This window comes from Typha angustifolia, chromosome 8 (assembly GCF_048772165.1).
Source record: "Typha angustifolia cultivar Huaian chromosome 8, ASM4877216v1, whole genome shotgun sequence".
In the NCBI taxonomy this organism is placed as follows: domain Eukaryota; kingdom Viridiplantae; phylum Streptophyta; class Magnoliopsida; order Poales; family Typhaceae; genus Typha; species Typha angustifolia.
In genome coordinates this window covers 10,879,544-10,903,068 of record NC_133246.1, presented here as the reverse complement: position 1 = coordinate 10,903,068, position 23,525 = coordinate 10,879,544, and the positions used below count along the sequence as shown (strand labels likewise).

General features: G+C 36.8%; 1 protein-coding gene across 4 annotated transcripts; it reads left to right on the top strand.

Annotated features, from left to right (window-relative positions):
* The first annotated feature begins 7,821 nt into the window (after nt 1-7,821).
* LOC140764177 (C2 domain-containing protein At1g53590-like) lies at nt 7,822-23,034 on the top strand. 4 transcript variants are annotated; one of them, XM_073102592.1, is made up of 12 exons: nt 7,822-8,126; nt 12,044-12,118; nt 12,279-12,425; nt 12,775-12,870; nt 12,987-13,103; nt 18,169-18,321; nt 18,411-18,452; nt 18,718-18,766; nt 20,810-20,902; nt 20,984-21,167; nt 21,464-21,590; nt 21,678-21,815. In XM_073102592.1, the coding sequence occupies exons 1-12, from the start codon at nt 8,010-8,012 to the stop codon at nt 21,690-21,692; spliced, it is 1,215 nt and encodes a 404-aa protein (XP_072958693.1). In that variant the 5' UTR covers nt 7,822-8,009; the 3' UTR covers nt 21,693-21,815. The 4 variants fall into 4 exon arrangements, with proteins under 4 accessions (XP_072958693.1, XP_072958691.1, XP_072958689.1 ...); XM_073102590.1 differs by having other exon boundaries at nt 7,835-8,126; nt 20,813-20,902; nt 21,689-23,034; XM_073102588.1 differs by having other exon boundaries at nt 7,847-8,126; nt 21,689-23,034.
* The last annotated feature ends 491 nt before the right edge of the window (nt 23,035-23,525 follow it).

The following is a 23,525-nucleotide window of genomic DNA, read 5'->3' as shown; positions in this document are numbered from 1 at the left end:
TTGTCTTAATGGCTTACATGACTTAACTAAACTTGCCTTAAGAGTGGTTACATAAGCATAAATAAATTAAAAGATAAATAGGCTTGATCTATCTAGCCCAATATCCTTATGATATGACTTGATATGACCCAGCTCATATCAATCAACCACAGTTCCAACCACCTTGTCCTCAAAGTGTCCATGGTAGTTTTCATACCTTTCGATGCACTCGAATTGTATATCCTCGTTCTTTGTGTGATCTCGTCTGCTACGAGGAGGAGGGCTCTATGGTAGGTTCTGCTTTAGGGCCCATTTATTTGAGTCAAAGTCTGCCTTAGCCATAGGTGAGTCGAATCAAATCCTAGCCACGAGCGGTTCGAGCCAAGGTCTTAGTGCATGTGGTTTAGGTCATGACTTGGGTGCAGGTTGTCCAAGGAAGCTGTTGGACATGGAGACCAACGCTGGTGGGGGCTAGATCGCTGCTGGTGAGAAGCTAGGGTTTTCGGCTCTAGCTCCCACCGTGGATGGGGAAGACTACTCGAAGGTTGTCACTATCGGCTGCTTTGGCGTGATGCAAATTGGGTCAGATCAGATCGCATTATGAGGACATTGGATTTGATGGATCGAGTCTAGTTATCTTATTTATTCTACTTATATAGTTTAGTTCGAATCTAAGTAGGTTAGAGTTTATTTAATTAGCTAAGTTCGTTAACTTTTGTGTAGTTTTAGGAAAATATTCTACAGATATTCATTAGTTAAGAGAATATTATTAGAGCACTTGGAGAAGATTGAGGATGTCTTGATCTACAACTTTTGTATTCAAGGTTCATTAGATTAGGACTCCATATGTAGCATAATGAAGAAACATTCTGAGAAGGATAAGGAAAGGCTAATTTAGCTAAGTCATGTTTATCTCTAGGTTATGTTAATAAAGTAAACTCTTAAGGCAAGCTTAGTTAAGTCATATAAGCCACTAAGGTAAGTTCAATTAAGTTATGTAAGCCTTTAAGGTAAGTTCAATTAAGTTATGTAAGCTTTTAAGGTAAGTTCAATTAAGTCATGTAAGCCTCTAAGACAAGTCCTAATTCTGAGTCATATAAGCCTTTAAGACTAAGTCCGAGTTGTACCCGACCTCTACATATAAAAGGGCTAGGATTTATTCATCAAAACATTTAAGTATTGAGAACTAATTGAATTTAGTTTTTCTTATTCTCGCATTTATCGTTTTTATCATAGTCATTAAATCATCTTTATTTTTGTAGGAGTAAATCTAAGTTAGAAACCAAAATTCTACCTCCAACCTATAGCCACAATTACCTCTAGCAACCACCCAACTATACGGCTATCCACCACTATCCTTGGCCATCTGCCACTCTCCAATAACCGCTACAACGTCAGATATTTACCATTTTGCCCCGTTTTGATCTTGCTCCATTATTTTAATTATATCTTTTCATCCAGACATTCGATTGATGTGAAACTAGAGCCATTAGAACCCTATCTCATGAGAATACCATCACCTAAATTTTTATAATTTCTTACATCCGGATTGATCTAGATCTAGTCCATAACACAGCATCACTACGATGGCAGGCTCGGCCTGCAGGGATGGAAGGCGCTCCTCCTTGACCGGAGGATGGGTTTTGGCCGACAATTTGGGTCTCCTCTCCACCTCCCTCATGTTTGATGTTGATGGCCATGGTTGGGCTATTTCTACCATGGCCGTAATGAGCCAAAATAGCTGTCGTCAAGGCTTGGAGAGTCTTCTCTATCCTTTTGGAGCTCTCCTTCGATTCGAACGAAAATTCTTTACAAAATGCCTTTGCTCATGCCAAATTGCTAGTAGTGGAGGGGGTGCCAAAGATACTCCCACAGGAATGGAGATGAGTTCCTGATCCTCTATGGTCATTCATTCCTTGTTCGTCTTGGATCGCGTGTTAATCATCGTCCATGGAACGTCTGCTATGATACCATCGTGACGAACCAGTTATGAACCAATCCAAAGGTAATAAAATTATAAAAATTTAGATAGTGGTAGCCTCGTGAGTTAGAGTTCTAATGGCTCTAATTTCACGTCAATCGGATATCTGGATGAAAACATATAATTAAAATAGTGGAGCAAGGTCTGAATGGGCAAAATAGTAAATATCCGAAGTTGCGGTGGTTGTCGAAGGGTGGCGAACGGCCAAAGGTGGTGGTGGACGGCCGTATATTAGGGTGACTGTTGGAGGTAGGTGGTGGCTAGGATTTGGATGCTTGGAATGATTCTACGGTTACGATCTACCCTTATGAAGATAAAGACGATCTAACGGCTATAATAAAAACGGTAAATGTGATAATAAGAAAATAACTAAACTCAATTAATTTTCAATGCTTGGATGTTTGTATTCCTAATGCCCAGCCCCTCTATATATAGAGGTCGGGCACAATGAGTCCTACTCGGACTTAGCCCTAAACACTTATACGACTCAAATTAGGATTCATTTAGAGGCTTACATGACTTAATTAAACTTGGTTTAGTGGCTTACGTGACTTAACTAAACTTATCTTAGTGGCTTACATGACGTAATTAGACTTGCCTTAAAGACTTATATAAGCATGAATAAATTAAAAGATAAATATGCCCGATCTATTAAAGCCCAATATCCTCATGATACAACATAATTTGACCCAGTTCACATCATCTCTAGTCGTGGATGTAATCGGCAGATCTGCCCTCTTCTTATTGTTTCCATTTATTTTTTTATTGTTTTGTTTGTTCTTGTTCTGATAGGTTGCTCAAATGGAGCTTTCAAGCAATTGAGGTATAATGGATGGACTCCGTCACTGATGTGCTTGTATTTCTTTTTGGGCATGCTGAATGCTCAGCCTTTTAAGACTCATATTTGTTTTTACTGTGTAGCTGTGGTTGGCCAAACAGACGATTGATTCTAAATATTTGCTCTATCTCCTCTTTCTCTTATTATGCATGAGAGCTTATTCTTGATACATTGCTTTAATTATTATATGGTCTGTAATATAGCTAAGTATGGGGATTGTTCTTAGGGTTCTTACTCTATTTTCTCTCTCCTTTTATGCATCAAGTTTGTAAATAAAATTAATGACATATCAGTCTGATGACTATTTTTCAACAAAAATAAAATCTATTTAAAATCGGCTTGAACCTGCTTATCAAGCAGTTTGAGCTCCAATTGGCTAAAATGAGGCTAAAATTGTTGAATTTTAATGTTGTGGCTCGAACTTGAAATTAATTTTAAGCGAAGAATAGATCGAGCCCCCCCCCCCCACTGGCAATAGTCATTACATAATGCAAGTAGAAGATTAAATTTTGGTTCTTAAGAACTCCCAAAGACTGATGAGACAATTTATGGCCTTGCAAGTTCCGAGCAATTCGAGGATTATCTATACGTGTAGAATTATGAGACCGCAACTTTGAACATTTGGTAAAAATCTCTAAAACCACATATTAATACGATTTTCCTAAATAATGAACTATTATCATTTTGCTCCTCTCTCTTTCTCTCTAATTACTTTTATCTCTCTTTAATTCGTTGGTCAACGTTTACTTTTATTTATTTTTTTGATAATATAGCTATTTGAAATTTTGACATCTTATACTCAAAGTTAACTTTTTATTAATTTGTGTTTTGATGTCATATCTCACAGATGACTTGACAATAGAAGTGATAACTCTTTCTTAATAAAAAAGGATGAGAAGTCTAAGCCGTGATTGAAAGAGTGACATTGACGTCCCTCCACGACCGGCCTTGTCCACCTTTCTTTGTGGAATTAAATCCATGAAGCTGTCCACACTGAGACGACTACAAAGTATTTACTCCATATTTGGAACGGAAGAAGGATTGCCGGCTTATGCTTTGAGCCATCACTGAAACTATTATCATAAAAAATATGAAATATTTTATCATTAACAACATTAAAAGGTTTGCCATACTTGCAAACCGAGTTAAATAGTTGTTCATTTTATTTCTTTCTTCTTTTGCAAAACTATCATTTGTGTTCATCTATTCAATCTTTCTCCACTTTATAACTACAACTTTTGGATTAATAAAGATAAATTTATTTATAAGACGTCTACTCTCGGTCTTTTACTTTCAATGTTTGAAATTTATAAACTATTCTTCTCTCCAAATATATTTACTTCTATTTTCGGTTATACTCTCTCTTGATTTCTTTTTAATATTCTTTTGATTCCCCTCTAAAAGTTCCTTAACAAATTTTTTTTTTTAACCTCAAGATTAGCTTTTGGATAATGCACAATATTACCTCTATCATGAGCTATATATTTCTTAAATTTACTAATTTTTTTCCTCGTAACATTTTCACAAAATTAATATTTCACTATATTAGTATTATTCTTATTAGGAAGGTAACTATATTTCCACCCTAGATTAGTGAAGCCACCGGGCACAAAATATTCAAATAATTTTGATCCAGCCACAGAGTTTGAAAAGAATTAGTTACCATATTTGATTATCTGTATATTGTATACAAAATTAGGGCAATTGGACAATCCACAAACTAATTAATAATTAATTCCTCTAGCATAAAACATTAACATTAATTACTAAATAGCAATCTAATTAACATTTTTTTTTTCATGACAGTGTAGATTTTGTATCTAAATAATGGATTGATCCACCTTCACGTGTGATTTGTAACTTAGGACTTGAATGCAAATCCTATGTCTCCCGACTTTCATAAAAAAATAATATATGATGTAATATGAAAATGTGAAAAAAGATGTGGTCAGAGTAAGAGACGAGATGTAGTCATAAAATCATATCATGGGTGTTATTTGACAATTTCATTCTTTTCTAATGTAATCCGGGCTTGATCAAGTCATCTCATAGGAGAGATTGGGTTCCCTGGGTCAAATCTGTTTATTGTAATATTAGTTGTTTATTATTTTTATGGAACTTCTGGCATCGGGCTCATGTGGTCGAATGTTCGACCAACAATGTTCGGCTGGTACACCATTACCTGAGAGTAGTCTTCGTCAACGCATTTAAACTCCAAATCTGAGAGTAGTCTTTGAACGTCGACCTATGGTATTCAAACGCCCGAACCCGAGAGTGCAGATTTGGAGTTTCAACAAAGTTTTCGAACACCTATCAATGGTGTTTAAACGTCTAACCCTGAGGTCATTTCACATTAGGGTTGATTTAAATGTTTTTAATTTTTGTCATTTTTCTACTTTCTTCCTCCTCTAGCCTCCTCCTCGACCTCTTGATCTCCTTCCCTATTGTTTTATCGATCCAAGGCTGATGCCAACCCTTCCCTGCTCAACTATCAATCCCTTAGTCTAATAGTGGTGGCTATCTTCTCCCTCTCCCTCAAACCCTAGGCCACCGACTAGATCCTCCCTTCTTATCCATTGGCCCTTCTTTCTCTTTAGGACCCGACCATCTATTCCCTCCTCTTCCCCTCTAAGAATTAGATCTACCCCAGGCCATCATCATCTCCATTGCCCTTTCCTTTTTCATCCTCTAAATTTCATCATCTCCACTGAATTCATCACTTGATCACTTACCACCATCTCCACCAAAACCACCTTAACTCGGCACACAACATTTTCATAATTATATTTTTAACTCTATGAACTATCACTTTATATTACTTTTATTGTTGAGAAAAAAGTGAACACGTACACCTGAATTATCAAATTATATCACTAAGTCTCTTAATTAGAAATTATTTCAAAATTAATAACCTAATTATATGGATAAAAATGTTGTTTACTTTCTCTTCTCCCCTCCTCTTAGAAGTGGATTTTGAAGAAATTAAGAAAGACCAATTTACAGTTTGATATTTAGAGAAATTGCATAAAGACCACTAATAAAGAGGATAGAAGGATGTGGAAGGAAGACAAGAATATTTTTATCATTCTATTTAGTTGGTCAATTTTTTAAAATTATTTTTTCTGAACTTTTAATGAAAGATTGATAAAGAGAACTTAGTGAGACATTTAAATAGTTAAAGGGTCAATGTGTTTTTTATTTTTTGAAGAGTAAAAGTGATAACAAGACAATAGTTTAGGGGATCAAAATATAATTAACTCTTTTTAAATCCAAATGACACGACTCAGTTGGATTAGATCTGCTCGCAGTATTGGGTTAAGTAGGATGAGCCCATTTATCTAGTTTGTGTTTGCTTAAGAAAATAAGGTCTTTTGCCAGAGGGCATTCGAACGTCAGGGATCCGTGTTCGAACGCCTATACGCACTTCACAAAGACAGAGATCGGAAATTGTGCATTCAAATGCGATCAGGCGTGCTTCAACGCGCCGCAGCAAGAATGCTTGGCTTTTTAGGAATTTATTTTTGTTGTTTGGGTCAATAGGGTGAGTCTCTATAAATATATGGAGGAAACCCTAATTAGAGGATATCTGATAATTGCTTTGGTATTGTTGCCCTTATCTCCCTCCTTCTTGCTCTAGCCATTGGTGCACTCTCCCACCTCATTTTTTTCACTGCCCAAGTCCTTGGTTGGCCTCTTCTAACTCCTAATCTCCTTCTTCTATAGTAACTTCTTCCTCTTCACTCCAAAAGAGTTATCTTAGCACCTATCTAGCCATTGAAGGGCTAGTTAGGATTTATTCGACCTTCGACTGTTGTTTGGCCAATATCTCAAGATCTAGCTATCCAAATCCTAAGATCTTGGATTCGTTAGAAAACTCTTTTCAATACAACAACATATCCAAATTTTAGTAAGATCCAACAGCTAGATCCTCCAAAATTTCCTTTGAAAGCCACGTCCTCAAACCTGTCCAAAATCATTACGGATCAGATCAAACCGGTTCGTAACACCAAACCTCAAATTCTACTTCTAATTGTCACAGTTTACAAATGGTTTCATCATTTTCCACTTTTATCCTTTTCAAAAAAGATTGATATTTGATTTCAAAAATAAATAAAAAAATAACTTTTTTATGTACTAAAAATAGTTTCATTTTTTTTAACTTGCTTTCTAATAAAAAGAGAATTATTTTACTGAAGTACTTCAGTCACAAACTCTACTCTAGTAACTAAACCGCTGACATTAGTAGTGTTCTCTGTAATGAGGGCAATTTGCAGCAAAAATACTCTTCACTTTTCTAATTGGCAGAAATAGGCCCCCAAATTATCAAATTGCAATTTCACACATTTTTTTTACTGATTTAGCCCTAACAATCCTAAAAAGACTGTCATATCCTAAAAACGTCACGCATCAGTTATGTAATTTATACGTATTGAGATTAAAAAAAAGATATGCATTATTTATGTAATTTATATATATCGCCTATACAAAATATATACTCTAATTTAAAAAAAAATGTCACGCATCATTTATGTAATATATACGTATTGCCTATATAAAATATACGCTGCAATTTTTAATAATGTGTGCATCTAGAGTTAAAAAAAAATGCCACGCATCATCAATATAATTTATACGCATTGTTTATACAAAAGATATGCTCTAATTTTTAACCATGTGTACATTGAGATTAAAAGGGAGATTAAAAGGGTAAATTAGTAAAAAGAATCTGAATTTGTAATTTGATAAATGGGGTTTGGCCTATTTCTGCTAATAGAAAACTAAAGGTTTTTTGCCGCAAATTACCCTCTCGATTGGAGCTCCACCGAGATCCAAATTTAGAGTTTTGAAGCTCGGTTGGAGATGCTCTAGTGGTTGCTAAGTTTTAATATATTTCCTTTTTTTTTTTAAATAAAAAAAGTAACTAATAACACCGTTAGTCAAAACAACAACCAACTACCCGTCGGCACCCATACGAGACCATCCTTATCCGACCGTTTTCGCATCAGACGGCAGATGTCCCTCCTTCTCCTGCTGACACGTTACTAACGCGTCCTAACTCTTAACGCCGTACGTGTTCTCCCACTCCTGGTCGCCTTTTGCTGCATTACTTAAAGAAAACAAAACCTACATAGTTTTGCTCCTCCTTCCCTGAATTCATATTAACTTCTCTCTTTCGTCCTCCCTTCTTGGGTTTTATCGAGAAATGGTATAATGGAGGTCTCGGTTATACACCACATTGTCGTAGTGCTCGCCGTGCTCTGGATCGCTGCGTGGTTGGGGTGGTCTCATCCTTTGCTTTTCTTCATCGCTTTCTTGCATCTTTACGAGGTATGGAAGGATATATTCTCTGATTCTCTCTCATTTTGCCTAATTTTAGTTTTTTTTTCTTCGATTTAGTCTCCTCCGTGAATTTGAATTTTTTGTGTGGATCTTCCACCTCGTTGGAGAATTTCCGACCTTTGAAAAGTAACAGCCTATCTACAGCAGCGATGAGCAAGAAGTGGGTATTGGTTACTGGGTACCTATCGACCTTAAAATTTCCAGAAGCCGTGTATAGTTGACGTTGAAATACTACTTTAAAAATGTCTTTATGGTTTACGAAAAGTTCTCCTAGAAGGGTAACATGGTCATTTCACAATCCCAGTTAATTTATAGCTATAGTCAGAAAGAGTCCGGAGATCTGAATGAGAATTATAATATTATTGAAGAATGAAGAAAGAAGAGCAAAAGATCTTGGTTATCCTTTGGCTTCTGCGCCTCCCAATTGAGAACTCAATGATCCAACTAGTGGACCTGATAAATATCACTAATTAGATTCTAATCTAAAATCCAGTCAGTCGGTACTCTGGCAAAGTTTTGAAGTATTTAGACCCAATTGTACTGCATTCTCGGCTGGATATGTTTCCTTTACAGCCTTCGGCATGGATACCATTGAGACATTCAGAAAATTTTCAAGAAGGGTTGATTGTGAGAGATGCTTACATGGACACAAGTACACTTTTATTTTCTTTCGGTTTAGCAATTTTCCTAGATGGATTTGATCCATCTTGAATATTCTCCTTTAGTGAATCTCTTTTTCCTTCATTAAACTGAGAGCAAGTTAGTCCCACTAGGTTTTCATCCTTTTTATCTTCATTTTATGCCAGCATTATAGTTAATTCATACTGTCTTCTATATCATAATTTCTGAGTCAGTCTATGCTTGATAAGCTGAAAGGTTCTTTGCATAAAAGCCAAGATTCAAAAAATCGGGATCGGCCTTCTAAGAAAATAATACGTATCGGCTGGATCGGCCATATCGGCTATCCGGATCAGATCGGATTTTTTTTTAATTACAAAAAATTCTAAATATTTTTTAATAATATTTTTTTAATTCAATTTCTTTCATACTACGACGAAGATATAGTTTGACTTAAGATTTTCTTTGCTATTGGTGTCAAATTTGGCGCCTTCTCCCATCTATAAATGGACCACCATTCAGCTGGACTGTTATGAGATATAGCTGTAGCAACCTTAGCAGTACTAAATTAGCCAACTCTCAATCTATATTTCTCCATCTGAAATATATAATTGAATACATTTCATAAGAAATTGAATATATTGAAACTTGAAATAAATAATAATAAAATTATTTAATTGAATAATAACTCCTCTATCACAAAGAATTTGCTTATGAATATTAGGTTCTAGTCTGCTGATTACTTTTTTAACTTCCAACAAGACTTTAGTATTATTATTGATATTTGTAGATAATTGAAATTTGGGATTAAAAAATATCCTATAAAAATTTAAAATTTCAAAATTTGTAAGCATTCAAATTACCAGCAGCGTGTATATCTCATGTAGTTATTTATTCCACCTGGAGTTAATCAACTTTCACTATTTCCTATAACTTTTGCCCATATTTTTTTATTGACTCTTTTGTTAAGTCTATAGCCTTGTATAAGACCCATTTCAGACTTGTCATCACTGTCTATAATTCGTAATACCTTGATAAGAGACTCAAATATTACGATGACAATTATAATACTATGGCAAAATGCATTTCCAAGAGCTATGTTCATCAAAGCTTACCGAAACTTTGATCTTTAGGTTTTATATTTTTAATTTTTGTAGACTACTTTGTTGATGTAAATACCTGTATAATCACATCTTTATATCGCATTATGCTTTCTAATGCCAGAAAATGAGTGGCAAATCTGGTGAGGCTGGGTCTGATAATCTTTCTTCCACCGATCATTTGCCTAAGCAAATTAAAAACCCAACCATAATTATATATGAAATTTGTCAATCTGTGACCTTCATGTATTACTATATTAATTTCAAGATCTTTGGCAATATTTTCTAACATGAGATCAAGACAATGTGCAGTATATGACGTCCAATATAAATGTTGTCTTTTCATCATAAGTAATTGTCCAGTAGCCTTATAATTTGCCCCATTATTAGTAATCACTTGGACTACCTTTTTTCACTAATTTTTTCTACTACCTCATCCATCAATTGAAAAATATAATTTGCACTTTCAAAATGAGCAATAACATCTACGGACTTCAAAAATATTGTCCCCATGCCTGAGTACACTAGAAAATTAGTTATATTTCTTCTGTTTTATATAGTCCATCCATCAGACATCAGTGTACAACTAAATTCATCATAATACTTTTTAAAAGTCTCAATATAAGTGTGAAGCTCATCTACCTCTAAATCAAGATATTTAGTAGCAATATCTTTTAAACTAGGAGGCGGAACACTAGGCCCTACTGACTGGATAGCATCTACCATAGTGTGATAATAAGGGTAATTAGCTATATTGAAAGGAATATAATTGTAGAGAAAAATTTAGAAATAGTCCTACTAATATGTTTCTTTGCATTTTTTATCCCTTTGAGAGCTGTCTTGATAATAGTCTGTGTACGACCCTTTTTTCTCTGAAAATATATATCCACCGATCCGATATTTTCAGACTCTGCTGTAAAACCTGTAACACCAGGAGTTCCAAAACTACTGCCCCTATATTCTCGTTCTCCCTGCATATTAATTGATCTAGATCTTTAAAAGCTACCACCAGATCTACCACTATTTTTTCTCATCTCCTTTTCTTTTTGTGTATTTCTGATTTCTTTCATTGCCCTCCTCATCTATCTCTTCTCATTATTCTTCCCATTCTGCTCACTGCTATCATTATAAATATTTTTATGATTATGCATCAAGTCTTGACGAATCATTGACTCTTTTTTTTGTGTATTTTGTTTATCCTGCATATTAAATGAGCCAACATTTATTTTTTGACTTCTAAACTAACTTGAGTGCAAACTGTTTTATTTCCTTGCCTTTCAGCCAAATGTTTTTTCAGACGACTGGCAAAGCCATTCATTTTCTTTCAGATGATTGCACAACAACAAAAAGAGCTAGTCTAAAAGCTAGTACAGATGAACAAGTAACTAACTCTTTTGAAGATAAGATCACTCTAATTATGTTCCTTACTGTCCAAAGTTGTAGGAAACTATGGCTGATTCAGGACTTGATGCAACATAACCTCCAAAAGATAAAATAATAATGCCATCACAGAGCTAGTTATTGTCTTCCTATATTAAATATGTGTAGATCATAAACTAACTGCAACAAATATCAAACTGCATTATTAGTTAACTCCACGAAGTTGGTTTGCTAGTTGCAGGTATTGTAAGTCACAAATTGTAGTTGAATAAGATGCCCTAATTAACTAACTGAGTCCGCTGCAAAGAAAACTACTTTGATTGATCTCTGATATATCAAATGAAGTAAATGATGGATCTCCTTGAGATTTGTTAGATTACATTAATCAATATCATAAAGTGATAAGACAGTGGAAATTTGATTGATATTGATAATGAGTAAATTGTCCTACAGTTTTTGTTGTTAAATGCTTGATTCAGGTGGACAACTTGGTTTGATATTTGGATTACTCAAGCACTTAATTGTGTTGACATCTTCATAACAAGCTGGAGAGAGCATTATATATCAGTAGCTGACCACAGGATATGATTCAGAACAAACATTGTCTTTCTAATTCTTTTTTGCCACCTCTCAGCTTGAGCATAACCTGCCATTTTCTCTTAAAATGAGCTTGTTTCATTGGTGTTTTTTTTTCTTTGTATGTTTTTGCTATGAACATATCTATGATTGGTTTACAAGAATATATACTGTTGTAGAATGTTGCTGATGGGTCACTCTAATTTGTTACATCTTCATCCTTTCCTATAGGTGAATGAGAAATATTCAGTAAGATTGCGGAGTCGAATACAATATGAAGAGAGAAAATGTGCGAACCAACAAAGGGTATGTAGAACCGTGTTCTTAATCAATGTTGATCATAAATCCTGATAGAAGTTCCAAGTTCCACTTTCTCTGATGAATGAACTTCCAAATTTCTTTATGTTGGTTAGTGAGCTTGGCATCTAATTGGAGTAGCTCTCGTTCATGTTCTTTTATTGGTCAGGTTCTCTCTGATACGGAATCAGTAAGGTGGTTAAATCATGCTGCTGAAAAGATCTGGCCTATATGCATGGAGAATATTATATCCCAACATTTTCTGTTGCCCATTACACCATGGTTCTTGGACAAATTCAAACCTTGGACAGTAGTAGTAAGTTTTCTCTCATCAAATTTTTTTTTCATCCAATCTGTAAACATATTTTTTAGTTACATACTTCCATCTACTCGTGTTGGCCTCTCTTAAAAACGTAAGCAACTGTTATCTAGCATTTCTTGCCGCTTAAATATTTCTCCAAATTTATAAGATAACTTGATTGGATTTTCCAATATTGTTGTCTTTTTCTTTTCCTATACTAGCTTAACTGTATGTTCCTCTTCAGTAAATGAATTTCTAAGTCCCTCTCGCTCTCTTTTCCTCTGTTCTCAATATGCCTGTGGACAAATAATATTTTATGCTAAATTTGTTTCATGATCCAAACTTTACTCAATTGCATTTGTAGGGAAAAGCAGTTATTCAGCACCTTTATTTGGGGAGGAATCCGCCTACTTTTACAGATATAAGGGTTCTTCATCAATCAGCAGATGACGATCATTTGGTATATACATATCTTTCTTGTACATTTATCACTGACAGCTATACTATGGGTCTTCATGAGATTTTTTTTTCGTATCAATATATTTGGGACCTTTGAAGATATGATAGTTATTGCAGGTTCTCGAGTTAGGAGTGAATTTTCTCTCAGCAGAAGATATGAGTGCAATACTTGCAATGCAAGGGTTTGGCATTACAGCAAATATGCATGTAACTGGTATGCATGTTGAAGGAAAGGTAGAGAAATTAATTTGTTTTTGCTTTGAGATTGAAAATTCTAAAAGACTTATGCATAAGGAGTCCATAATCTTTGATGTGATTTAGGTCTAATTGGATGTCTCACGGGGACATTGGACTCGAAAGATCGAGTCTATTTAATTTATTTATCTTATTAGCTTATGTGATTTAGTTAAAGTCGTAGTAAGCTAGAACATGTTTAATTAGCTAAGTTCAGTTAAGTTAAGCTTTATATAGTTTTGAAAGAATATTCATCAAATATTAGTGAGACGTTCAAATAATATGAAACCAAATGGATAAGATCGGCGATATATTTGGAGTTTCTTCATATTCAGACTTTCTCTGGGGCAAATCAGTGAACTAACTTAAGAAAGATATAGAGGCTGGTTTAGCTAAGTTTATTACTTTGTGTCTAATTAGGTTTAGGATTTTTTATTTTATTCTCCATAAATAAGGCCTTATGGATTGTATCTTAAGCATGCATTGAATAAGGCATTGAGATTATTTCTAGCCTTAGATTATCTTATGAAACACCCAAACCTCCAAATACACGTGTAAACCGCGTGGGTAAATCCTCCCATGCGGTACATCACATGACCTGTCAGTACAAGGATTTCACAAGGCACACAACAACACAATTTCACCATAAATAACTCAACTAAAGGAGTCCGGATACAAGTTCCACAGGCCACAACAAGCCTTCCAAATATACATCCAAAATACTATGTTAAAGTCCAAAAAAATACAACGTCATCATCATACCCTCGCAGGGGCTTAATACAACTAACATACGTACTAAAAAGAAAGAAAACGGCTACTCCTCGCTACCCGCACCTGCGTCCCCTAGCTCTAAAATAATACCACCACGAGGGGTAAGCTTACAGCCCAGCGAGTAGGATCCATAGAATCTAAAATAATGACATCACATGTGTATATCCAATATATGCCTATATTTGCTAATGATAACGACATGCTTATTGAAATGACTTACCATAATTTACTAAGTCAATGCAATTGATAAAGATTACCAATCACTATCCTGGAATCTGCTAGTTCCTAAACATATTATGATAAGTTCACACAGATATAAAGCTTGAGACAATCTCTTATTCGTGCACATCTCAATCATAGGTTTTACATGTTATGCATAGCAATAAAATAGCAGTTTAGTCATCTCATGTCTACCAAAGCAATAATCATACTTATCATCGCTCATCGAGCTATTCACCACACAGGGTAAATACTCTTACGAAACAATCATCCATCATCACATACATCGAGGGGGGATATATACACATCTAGCGGTAATGTCACCTACACGTGTATGGCGACACTACATGTGACCGGTTGTCTGTGGCCATCAGACTCAGGACCCCAGTCGTAAGCCCATATCTCACTCTCTCTAAATCATCACCGCCCTCGGCGAGAGAATCGGGAGCCCTCGGCTCATCAACAGACGCCCTACCCCTGCGTCGTCGGGTACCGCTAGAGTTATATCCCCGCCTCACAATCATGTTCTTCTATCATCATAATCTAGTTCTAACTATGCAGTATAACTACCTGAACGCCACACAGGCTTCCTGACCTCAGGTGTAGACCGCTAATAGTATAGACATATATGATACACTCTACCCTTAACCCTGGGCTGAGTGAGTAGGGGTACTGCCTAGTCAGAATTCAACTACTAATGATAGGTGGAAGTGGTGCAGTGTTTATGCGTGTATAAAGCATGTTATAGTCATCATGATCATTACATTCCATATTCACAGCAATCATACATCTATGCAACGGTATACCATACAGGACACATGTAAAGCATTATCATACACATTAACATCCTCATGATACTATGATGAACAGGTTATAAATAACTACATATGCAAAAGATATAACAGGGAGTACCAACTGCATGCATTAATACTGACATTTCCTACCGTATCATGACAGGTATAATGACTGTAATTATGTTATTCTAGATTTGTATAACTCTACTCGCCTGGGGGTCTCCACGGTATGGTAAAACTCGTCAACTAGTCCGGAATCCCAAAATCTTCCTCACGCGGTGTCAATCCTATTAATTCACGCAAATAAGCCATTAGCGAACTAATAGAATTAATTATCTTATTAGCACATTTATGTTTGGTACGAGTCAATGGTATCCTAGGAATCTTATGTTATCCCAAAATTAAGGATCATGCTAATCAAATCAGGTGAAAATGATAAACAGGGTTATAGGGTCCAAATGGCCCCAAATGGGCTAGGCTAGAGGCAATGGGTAGACCCAAACCCAACCCACAAAGCAATAGGGCCTTGATGGGCTGGGGACCCAGCCACAGCCCACCAAGGTTGGAATAGTGGGCTGCAGACTGCAGCCCACTCCACAATGGGCTAATGGGCTGCAGCCTGCAGCCCACCCGGATCCAAGGCTAGGTGGGCTGTGGCCTGCAGCCCACCCGAGTCTAGGTGGGCTGCGGCCCGCAGCCCATCCAGACCGAGCTGGTGGGCTGCGGTCTGCAGCCCACCCCAACAGATTAGTGGACTGCAGACCACTGCAGCCCACTAAAGGGGAAATGGGTGGGGGTTTAACCCCCACCCCTCCACCCCATCTCCTTCCACTCCCGATGGAAGGAGGGTGAGGCGGAGAGAAGAGCCCACGAGGCTGCGGGGCTGCGGCGGCACGGCACGAGGCCAGCGGCGCAGCGCGGGGACGGTGGCAGCATGGGTCCAGCACAGCACGAGGCCGAGGAGGGGAAGGAAAGCTTACCGGAGGGGGCGGGGGGGTCGGCGAGCTCGGCGGCTGGCGGCAACCACGAGGGAGAGAGAGGAGAACGGAGGGGCTACGGTGAGGGAAAGAAGAGATGAGGGAGATGGGGGGAGGATGGCATGCACGGCAAAGGAAGGGAAGAAGAAGAAAAGGGAAGGGCAGGGTGGCAGGCTGACAGGCTGTTTCTTTTTTTTTTTTTTTTAAATTGGGGTGTTACATCTTAGGAGTAAGAGTAACATAAGAGTCGAAGTAAATTAGTCTCCCTTCATTACCACCACCACTGCCTATCTTCTCTCTCTCCATAGTGCTCCACTACCTTTCACCTTTATCACTATCGTTGGTCACCTCTATCTACCTCTTAAAACCCCTTGTTGTGGATTGATTCTAGTCGGATCGTAATAATTTGGTATCAGAGCAGTTGTTATCCTTGGACGAGATGGCAACTACTCATAGAATGGTGGCATAATTGGCCAGGGAGACTTCCACTGCTTAGGATCCACCAATGGCAGTTGACGTGGCACTCGAGATCAGCACCTTACCATCGGAGCCTCTGATCCCACCTCTATCAACTGCTCAATTGAAGTTGTTGCAAGCCTTGCTAGCAATCTAGGCATCCATGGCAAAGATGGTGACGATTCTCTGTGAGATCCGCGGAGCGCAAATGTCTAAAAATCAATCGAAGTGGTGCGCGGTTGAATTGTGGCTGCTCGGTGCCCCATAGAGGTCGAACCAACGCGCACCGTATTGATCGATAGGGAGGAGATACTAAGTTTTAGGGCAGGCCCAATCCTTGGGCACACACCCTAAGGCTCGACCCAATCGAGGACTGACCTATTAGATTATGCACCACTAGCTAAAATCGCAACTCATCCGACGACTAGGGCTTGGTTTTATCCGACAGTGCCTAGGACTTGGCCCGAACCACCTATGCATAAGGTTTGGACCGAGCCACCTATAACTAGTGTCTAGCATGAACCATAATAGGCTATTACCTGGTTTAAGTCGTCAGCACCAAGACCTTGGCTTGAACCACCTGTGGCTAGGATTTGGCCCGAGCCACTCGCAGTTAGGGCAAACTATTGTTTGAACCAATGGGTCTTAGAGCAGAATCCATCATGGGGCCTCCTATCAACATGATAGATGGGACCCATATAGAGATGGAGGACGTGATGTTCGAGAGCAATGGAAGGTCTAGAAATCACCATGGACACCTTGAGGATAAGGTGGTTAAAAGCATAGTGGAGTGATGTAATCTGAGTCTGATCGGATCACCTCATGGGGACATTGGGCTCAATGAATCTAGTCTATTAACTTATTTATCTTATTAGCTTATGTAATTTCGTTAGAGTTTTAGTAAGCTAGAACTTATTTAATTAGCTAAGTTAAGTTAAGTTAAGTTTTGCATAGTTCTGAAAAAATATTCACCTAATATTCGTGTGATGTCCAAATAATATGAAATTAGATGGATAAGATCACCAACGTCATCATCTACGACTTTCGTATTCGGAGTTTCTTCTAATTCGGATTCTATCTAGGGCAGAACGGAGAACCAATTGAGAAAGATATGGAGACTGATTTAGCTAAATTTATTAGTTTGTGCATTATTAGGCTTAGGATCTTTTTATTTTATTCTCTATAAATAACCCTTTATGGCTTGTATCTTAGAGATACATATAAAGCATTGAGATTATCTTTATCCTTAGATTATCTTAAGAGTAAGAATAACATCAGAGTAACTATAAGAGTAATCACTACAGTCAACCACCTCTAATCAACACTTAGACCCCCTTGTTTCGGATCGATCCTAGTCAGACAATAACAGTCTTTACCACTCAACTTTCCTGCATTAAAGACAGTAGTGATTATTTTCTATGTGATATTTGTTGATTAATAAGTAATAACCATCAAGATGAAAAATGTTTTTTCAAATTAAGTACCCTGTTTAAAAAACATAATTTTTAGGGTAAATAGACCTATTCTACTTAAGTTCAGGCAAGTTATTAAAAGTATGAGATACTGAGTTTTGACTTGTCCCTAGATCCTTTTAAGTCTGATGTTCTCTCCAAACTGACTTGTTTTACTATCTTTCACTTTTATCTCTCTTGCTGTTGGTGTTGCATGTTTTACCTGCAGATTAATTTTGCTTATTGTTCTATTCAGAAATGGAGTGGTGCAAAGAAAAAAGTAAAGAATTGCCTAATCTAATTTAAGATTTTGTAGAACTATTTGACAAATTGAGGAACATGATAGTTAACTGAAGGCATTTTATACTGAAAAAAAAACTACACTTTCTTTACATAGGTCCATCTGGGTGTGAAATTTCTCAAGCACTGGCCATTTGTTGGACGTGTCAGAGTATGCTTTGTTGAGCCTCCATATTTCCAGATGACCGTGAAACCAATATTTAATCGTGGTCTCGATGTAACTACATTTCCTGGAATTTCAGGATGGCTTGTAAGATTTTCTTTTAATTTATGGCTGTTAATCATAATAATGTTATGCTTACCTAGTTTTCTCAGTATCTTTATCTATTGGTTTCGCAGGATAATTTATTAAATGTTGCATTTGGGGAGACGCTTATTGAGGTTAGTTTTATAGGGTTGGAGAGAATTTGATGATGATTATTTAATTGAAGGAGATATGAAATAAATTAGTCATTGTAGCTCAGATTTCTTAAATTATGACAGATAATAAATTTTCATTTAGTTTTTAAGAAGACTCTTTGTTTCCCAGATTTCAGCATCAAAGTATCAAACATAAAGATAAAATGTTGATTCCTAATTTTGGCTATGTGCTTTCTAAACTTTGGCTTTACATCAAAATCTTATTCTAGTCTTATGTCCCTTGCAGCCTAACATGCTTGTGATTGATGTGGAAAATTTTGCTTCAGTAGCCACAGGTAACATAAAGACTTTAGTGTATGATTTATATTCTGGGACTTTCCTTATAAGTCCCATGTTTATCATATTAAATTGCTCTCCTATATTGAAAATAAGTCCCATGTTTATCATATTAAGTTGCTCTTCTATAACATATGTCAAGTGATGACAATTTTAAACATCTTGGCTATACATCCTAATTTGTTGGTTATCATTAATGAAATATAGAGGGAAAGTATATTCTTAGTGAGACAATGCTACTGTAGTCGGAAGCATACTTACAAACCGAGACATGTTCATGTACCGAATGCCATAAGATCCCTTATCCATTTTGTAGCAACTCGATGTTTATTTGTTCACCCATGATAGTGTGATGCAGGACAACATCTCAATTGCAGAGTTGAGAAGAAGTAGGAAAAAATAATTAAACCCGTGGAATCCACCAATCGGGGTGTCGAAATCCACCGACGTTGAAATCCACTAACAAACACTCAATATGCAAAAGCTCTCTCATAATATTCATTAACCCATAAAAGATTATTACAAGCCTTTATATAAGCAAAATAAAGTAAAAAATAAAAAGACGAAAATAGCCCTAGAAGGTGGCTAGTCACAACCCTCGTTAAGCCAAAGGGCTACGGGTGCAACCCTTTTGTGCCTACAAGAATAAAAGTAACGAAAAGTAGTGTCCTCACCAACTCTCCCAAGGTGGAAGAAACTCGACTCAGTCAAGTGGCTCTAATAGTACTCCAAAATGTCAGGGTCAAGCTGCTGTGACTCCTCACGAGTGATCCACATACAATCAGACTCTGGTCGCCCGTGCCATCGAACGAGAAAATAGTGAACCCCTCCTTCTGCAGTAGATGTTATTTGATCATCTAAAATAGCATCTATCTTTTCTTGTGATGTGGATGGAAAAAGAGAAGTGGCATGTGGCACAGCAGGGATGTCTAGAAGGGTAGTTGATGTAGCATAGGGTTCGGTGGGGATGTGCATAAGTGGTTGGTTAGCTGCTAGATCCTCAATATTAAAAGTACAACTAATGCCATAATCAGAAAAAATATCAATGACATAAGCATTAGCACCTACACATTTTAGAACTTGAAAAGGTCCTGCACTACAGGCATGCAACTTTCGAATAACTCCTAAAGGGAATCGTTCGGGTTTGAGACGAATCATAACATGATCTCCAACATCGAACTCCTTGGCACGTTTGTGCAAGTCGGCATGTATTTTATATTTACGATTACTCGCCTCAATTCACTTAGTGATCTCTTGATGCAAAAAATAAACATGATGTGTAAATGCTTCGGCGGACTCAGAGACTCTAGAATGAGATGACATAGGCAATAGATCTAGAGGTTTGCGTGCTTTAAAACTATGAACAACTTCAAATGGGCTCATGCCAATAACCTATTAATGGAGTTATTATATATAAATTGGGCTATAGGAAGAATGGCATCCTAGTTTTTGTTATGATTACCCATGAGATAGCGTAAAAGATTTCCAAGACTACGATTAACGACCTCGGTTTAACCGTTGGTTTGAGGATGATAGGCAATAGAAAATTTTAATTTTGTGCCAATCATGTGTCATAAGGTTTTCCAAAAATAGCTCATAAAGTAAACATCCCAGTCGCAACCATGTGCCATAAGATGATTACAAGCTTTTATATAGGCAAAATAAAATAAAAGATAAAAAGATGAAAATAGCTCTAGAAGGTGGCTAGTCATAACCCTCGTTAAGCCAAAGGGCCACGGGTGCAGCCTTTTTGTGCCTATGAGAATAAGTGTGACGAAAAGTGGTGCCCCCACCACAGTGCCTAACATCTTGAATGAGAATGGGAAAGAAAGCGCATTTTAGAGAGGGAATAGCTTTTTGTGCTCATCTTTTCATGCACATTTTATGAATCCTTTTCTCTCTTGTGAATTAAGAATAGTGAGAGTTTTACTTTTTCCTAATCATGAACTTTGGGAATAATATGATTTCTTGTGGAGTTTGGCCTCTTAGATCTATTACCTTTGAGGTTGTTCTGAATCAATTTTTGCTATAAAATTTGTCAGAAGATTGGTTCTCTGTTGATGAGAAACCTCCAATTGCTTATGTTAAACTGGAGATAATAGAAGGAGCTGACCTGAAACCCTCCGATTTAAATGGTAAGCTATGGCATCACTCTTCTTTTTGCAGATGTAAAAGTTCTTTTTTTCTAATTGTTTATTATGAAATGGATTACACAGGACTTTCTGATCCATACTTGAAAGGTCAGCTTGGGCATTCTAGATTCCAGACGGAAATTAAGTGGAAAACATTAAATCCAAGGTGGATAGAAGAAGTTAAAATTCCAATCAGATCATGGGAAGCACCTAATATGCTTACTCTTCAAGTTCTTGATAAAGATCGTATGTACGATGACAAGCTCGGGTATGTTCTTGTTTCTACATTTTTCAAGTAGTAAATAATTTTAACATGGTAAGAAAAAGTCCAGTTCATGTTGAAATATTCCTTTTATACTGTCAAAAGAACAACTATATAAGCCCAGTTGCATCAAGATTTTGGAGGCTATTTTTTTTCATATCTTGTGATATATTCTAATATCATAGCAAACCATGCTATCTTTTTGCTTTCTTTGTAATCATCCCAATCCTTGAAGACATGCTTAACAGTCTTGCTCTTATTATTTCCTTCTGTCTTGCTTTGACTCTTATCACTCTTTCCAGAGTTTGTTCTCTAAACATTGATAACTTAAGGGGTGGAGAAAGACATGACAAATGGTTGTCATTAAGGAATATTAAGATGGGCAGGATTCACATTGCAGTAACTGTACTTGAAGTTGATTTGGAAAAGGTATGTTCTTTTCTACTGATTCAGACATGTCAAAATGGTAATAGCTAGAAAAGTATTCTAGAACTTGAAAGCTCCATTTTGAAATAGTACTCCTACAGGTGAAAGATTCTAACAAAGAAATCTCTGAGGGCATTGAGACTGAGACCAAGAGATCAAGTTTTCTTGACAAAAATGCATCTTTGGAGGCATACCAAAAGATGACAGATGAGTTTGAGCGCATCAACATCAAGGGACAAGATAAGATAGGAGTATGGATCCATCACCCTGGCAGTTGTGTTTCCCAAACATGGGAGTCTCGAAAAGGACGAGTGCAGTATATGAAGACTCAAGCTGATGAAACTATTGATCGCAATGAAAACAACAATGATGAGAACACGTATGGAAGTAAATATGCTCGACTTGGCAAAGTGCAAAGAAGACTAGGCAAGTTTGTTTCTGTGTTTCATAGTAGTACAAAGGAGAGTCCAAGAGAGAGTAGCAACAGGCATATTCCAACTCCACGTCCAAATCTTGGGCCAGTTGGAGAGAAGCAGACATCAATCAAGCTCATCGTGGATGAAGCTATTGCTGGCCATAGTGGAGAAGGGTAAGGCAGAAATACCAGGCAAGACAAAGAACATGGTCAAACTGGTGGCAACCAAATATTGGCAGTGTATGGAAATTTGAAAGAATCCAATTAAAAGGAAAGAAGGCCAATTGCTGAGAGATATTGGATGAACCTTACTAAGGGGTGATCAATCGAGTACTAGGAGGTTCCCTAAAAGGATATCAATTCCTCTGACGACCATGATAACAAAATCATTATTGCAAGAGAAGTATAGAATGTCACAAAGTTTTTATGCAGATTCGGATGCATTAAGTTCTGCATTAGAATACGAAGTTTGTAAGGGTATCCTAGTATATGAGGCTCTCAACTATGTAGGGTATAAGGAGAACAGATGCATGCAATTTTACCCTCATTTACAAGGAGTTTGTTTTCAAGACTCGAATACATGACCTTTTGGATGCTGTAGAATAAGACTTATCATCACCCGAAGTGACGCACTCAGTTTGGAGTTTGTAAGAAGTTTGCTTATTGGTATGTTCAAATATGCAAATAGAACAGCTTAGGGAGGATCAAACACTGGAGTTTATGAAGGTGTGTAAAAGAAACGAAAAATGGTTTACAAGGTTTTAAATCATCTGTTGCTCTTGGTAAGAGACTGCAGGATTTCAAGAATAAAGAAAAGTAACTGAAGACCTGATAAGGTTGAGGTATGAGCGCATTTTTGGACTCTTGAAATCTATTTTCAAAGAGGTTATTTTATCAGATTTATTATCCGGAACAGTAATTGAGATATTCCAATGGCTATTGTTTTGCAAATTGGTTGTCCTGAAATCTATTAATCCTTGCGCTCCATATTTTGAGAAGAAATCCAGATTAAGATTTTAAATTTATGGTATGATTGAAGGTAATCTTTCTCGAAGATTGAGATCTTGCTAAATTCTTTAACAAGCTTATTGGTCAGTAAGTTCGGTTAGAGGATCTTCTCAAATTCTTAGTCAACTTTCTAGTAGAAAGGGTGAATACTTACCAATTGGTGGGTGAATGACAATCCTTTATATTTACTTAACAGAAAAAAAAAAAAAGAATGGCAATCCTTTGTTCTAACCTTTTGCATTTTTTAAAGACAACTCTCTTTTCTCTTTTCAACCCCTGAACTGCTACTCATTTCACAATGACCATAAATTTTTTTTTTTGGTACACTATGACGTCTGAACTATCAAAAACATCCCACCCCTAACATTGTTGACAGAATCGGTGAATTGACCAAGTTGCCCCTCTACTCAATATAGTAGGTTAATTACATGGCAGAGCTAAAATTAAATATAAAATTTATTTTTTGAAATGCCTTCATTGCCCTCTGCCCTAATACCCTTTTGCCCTAATTTTTT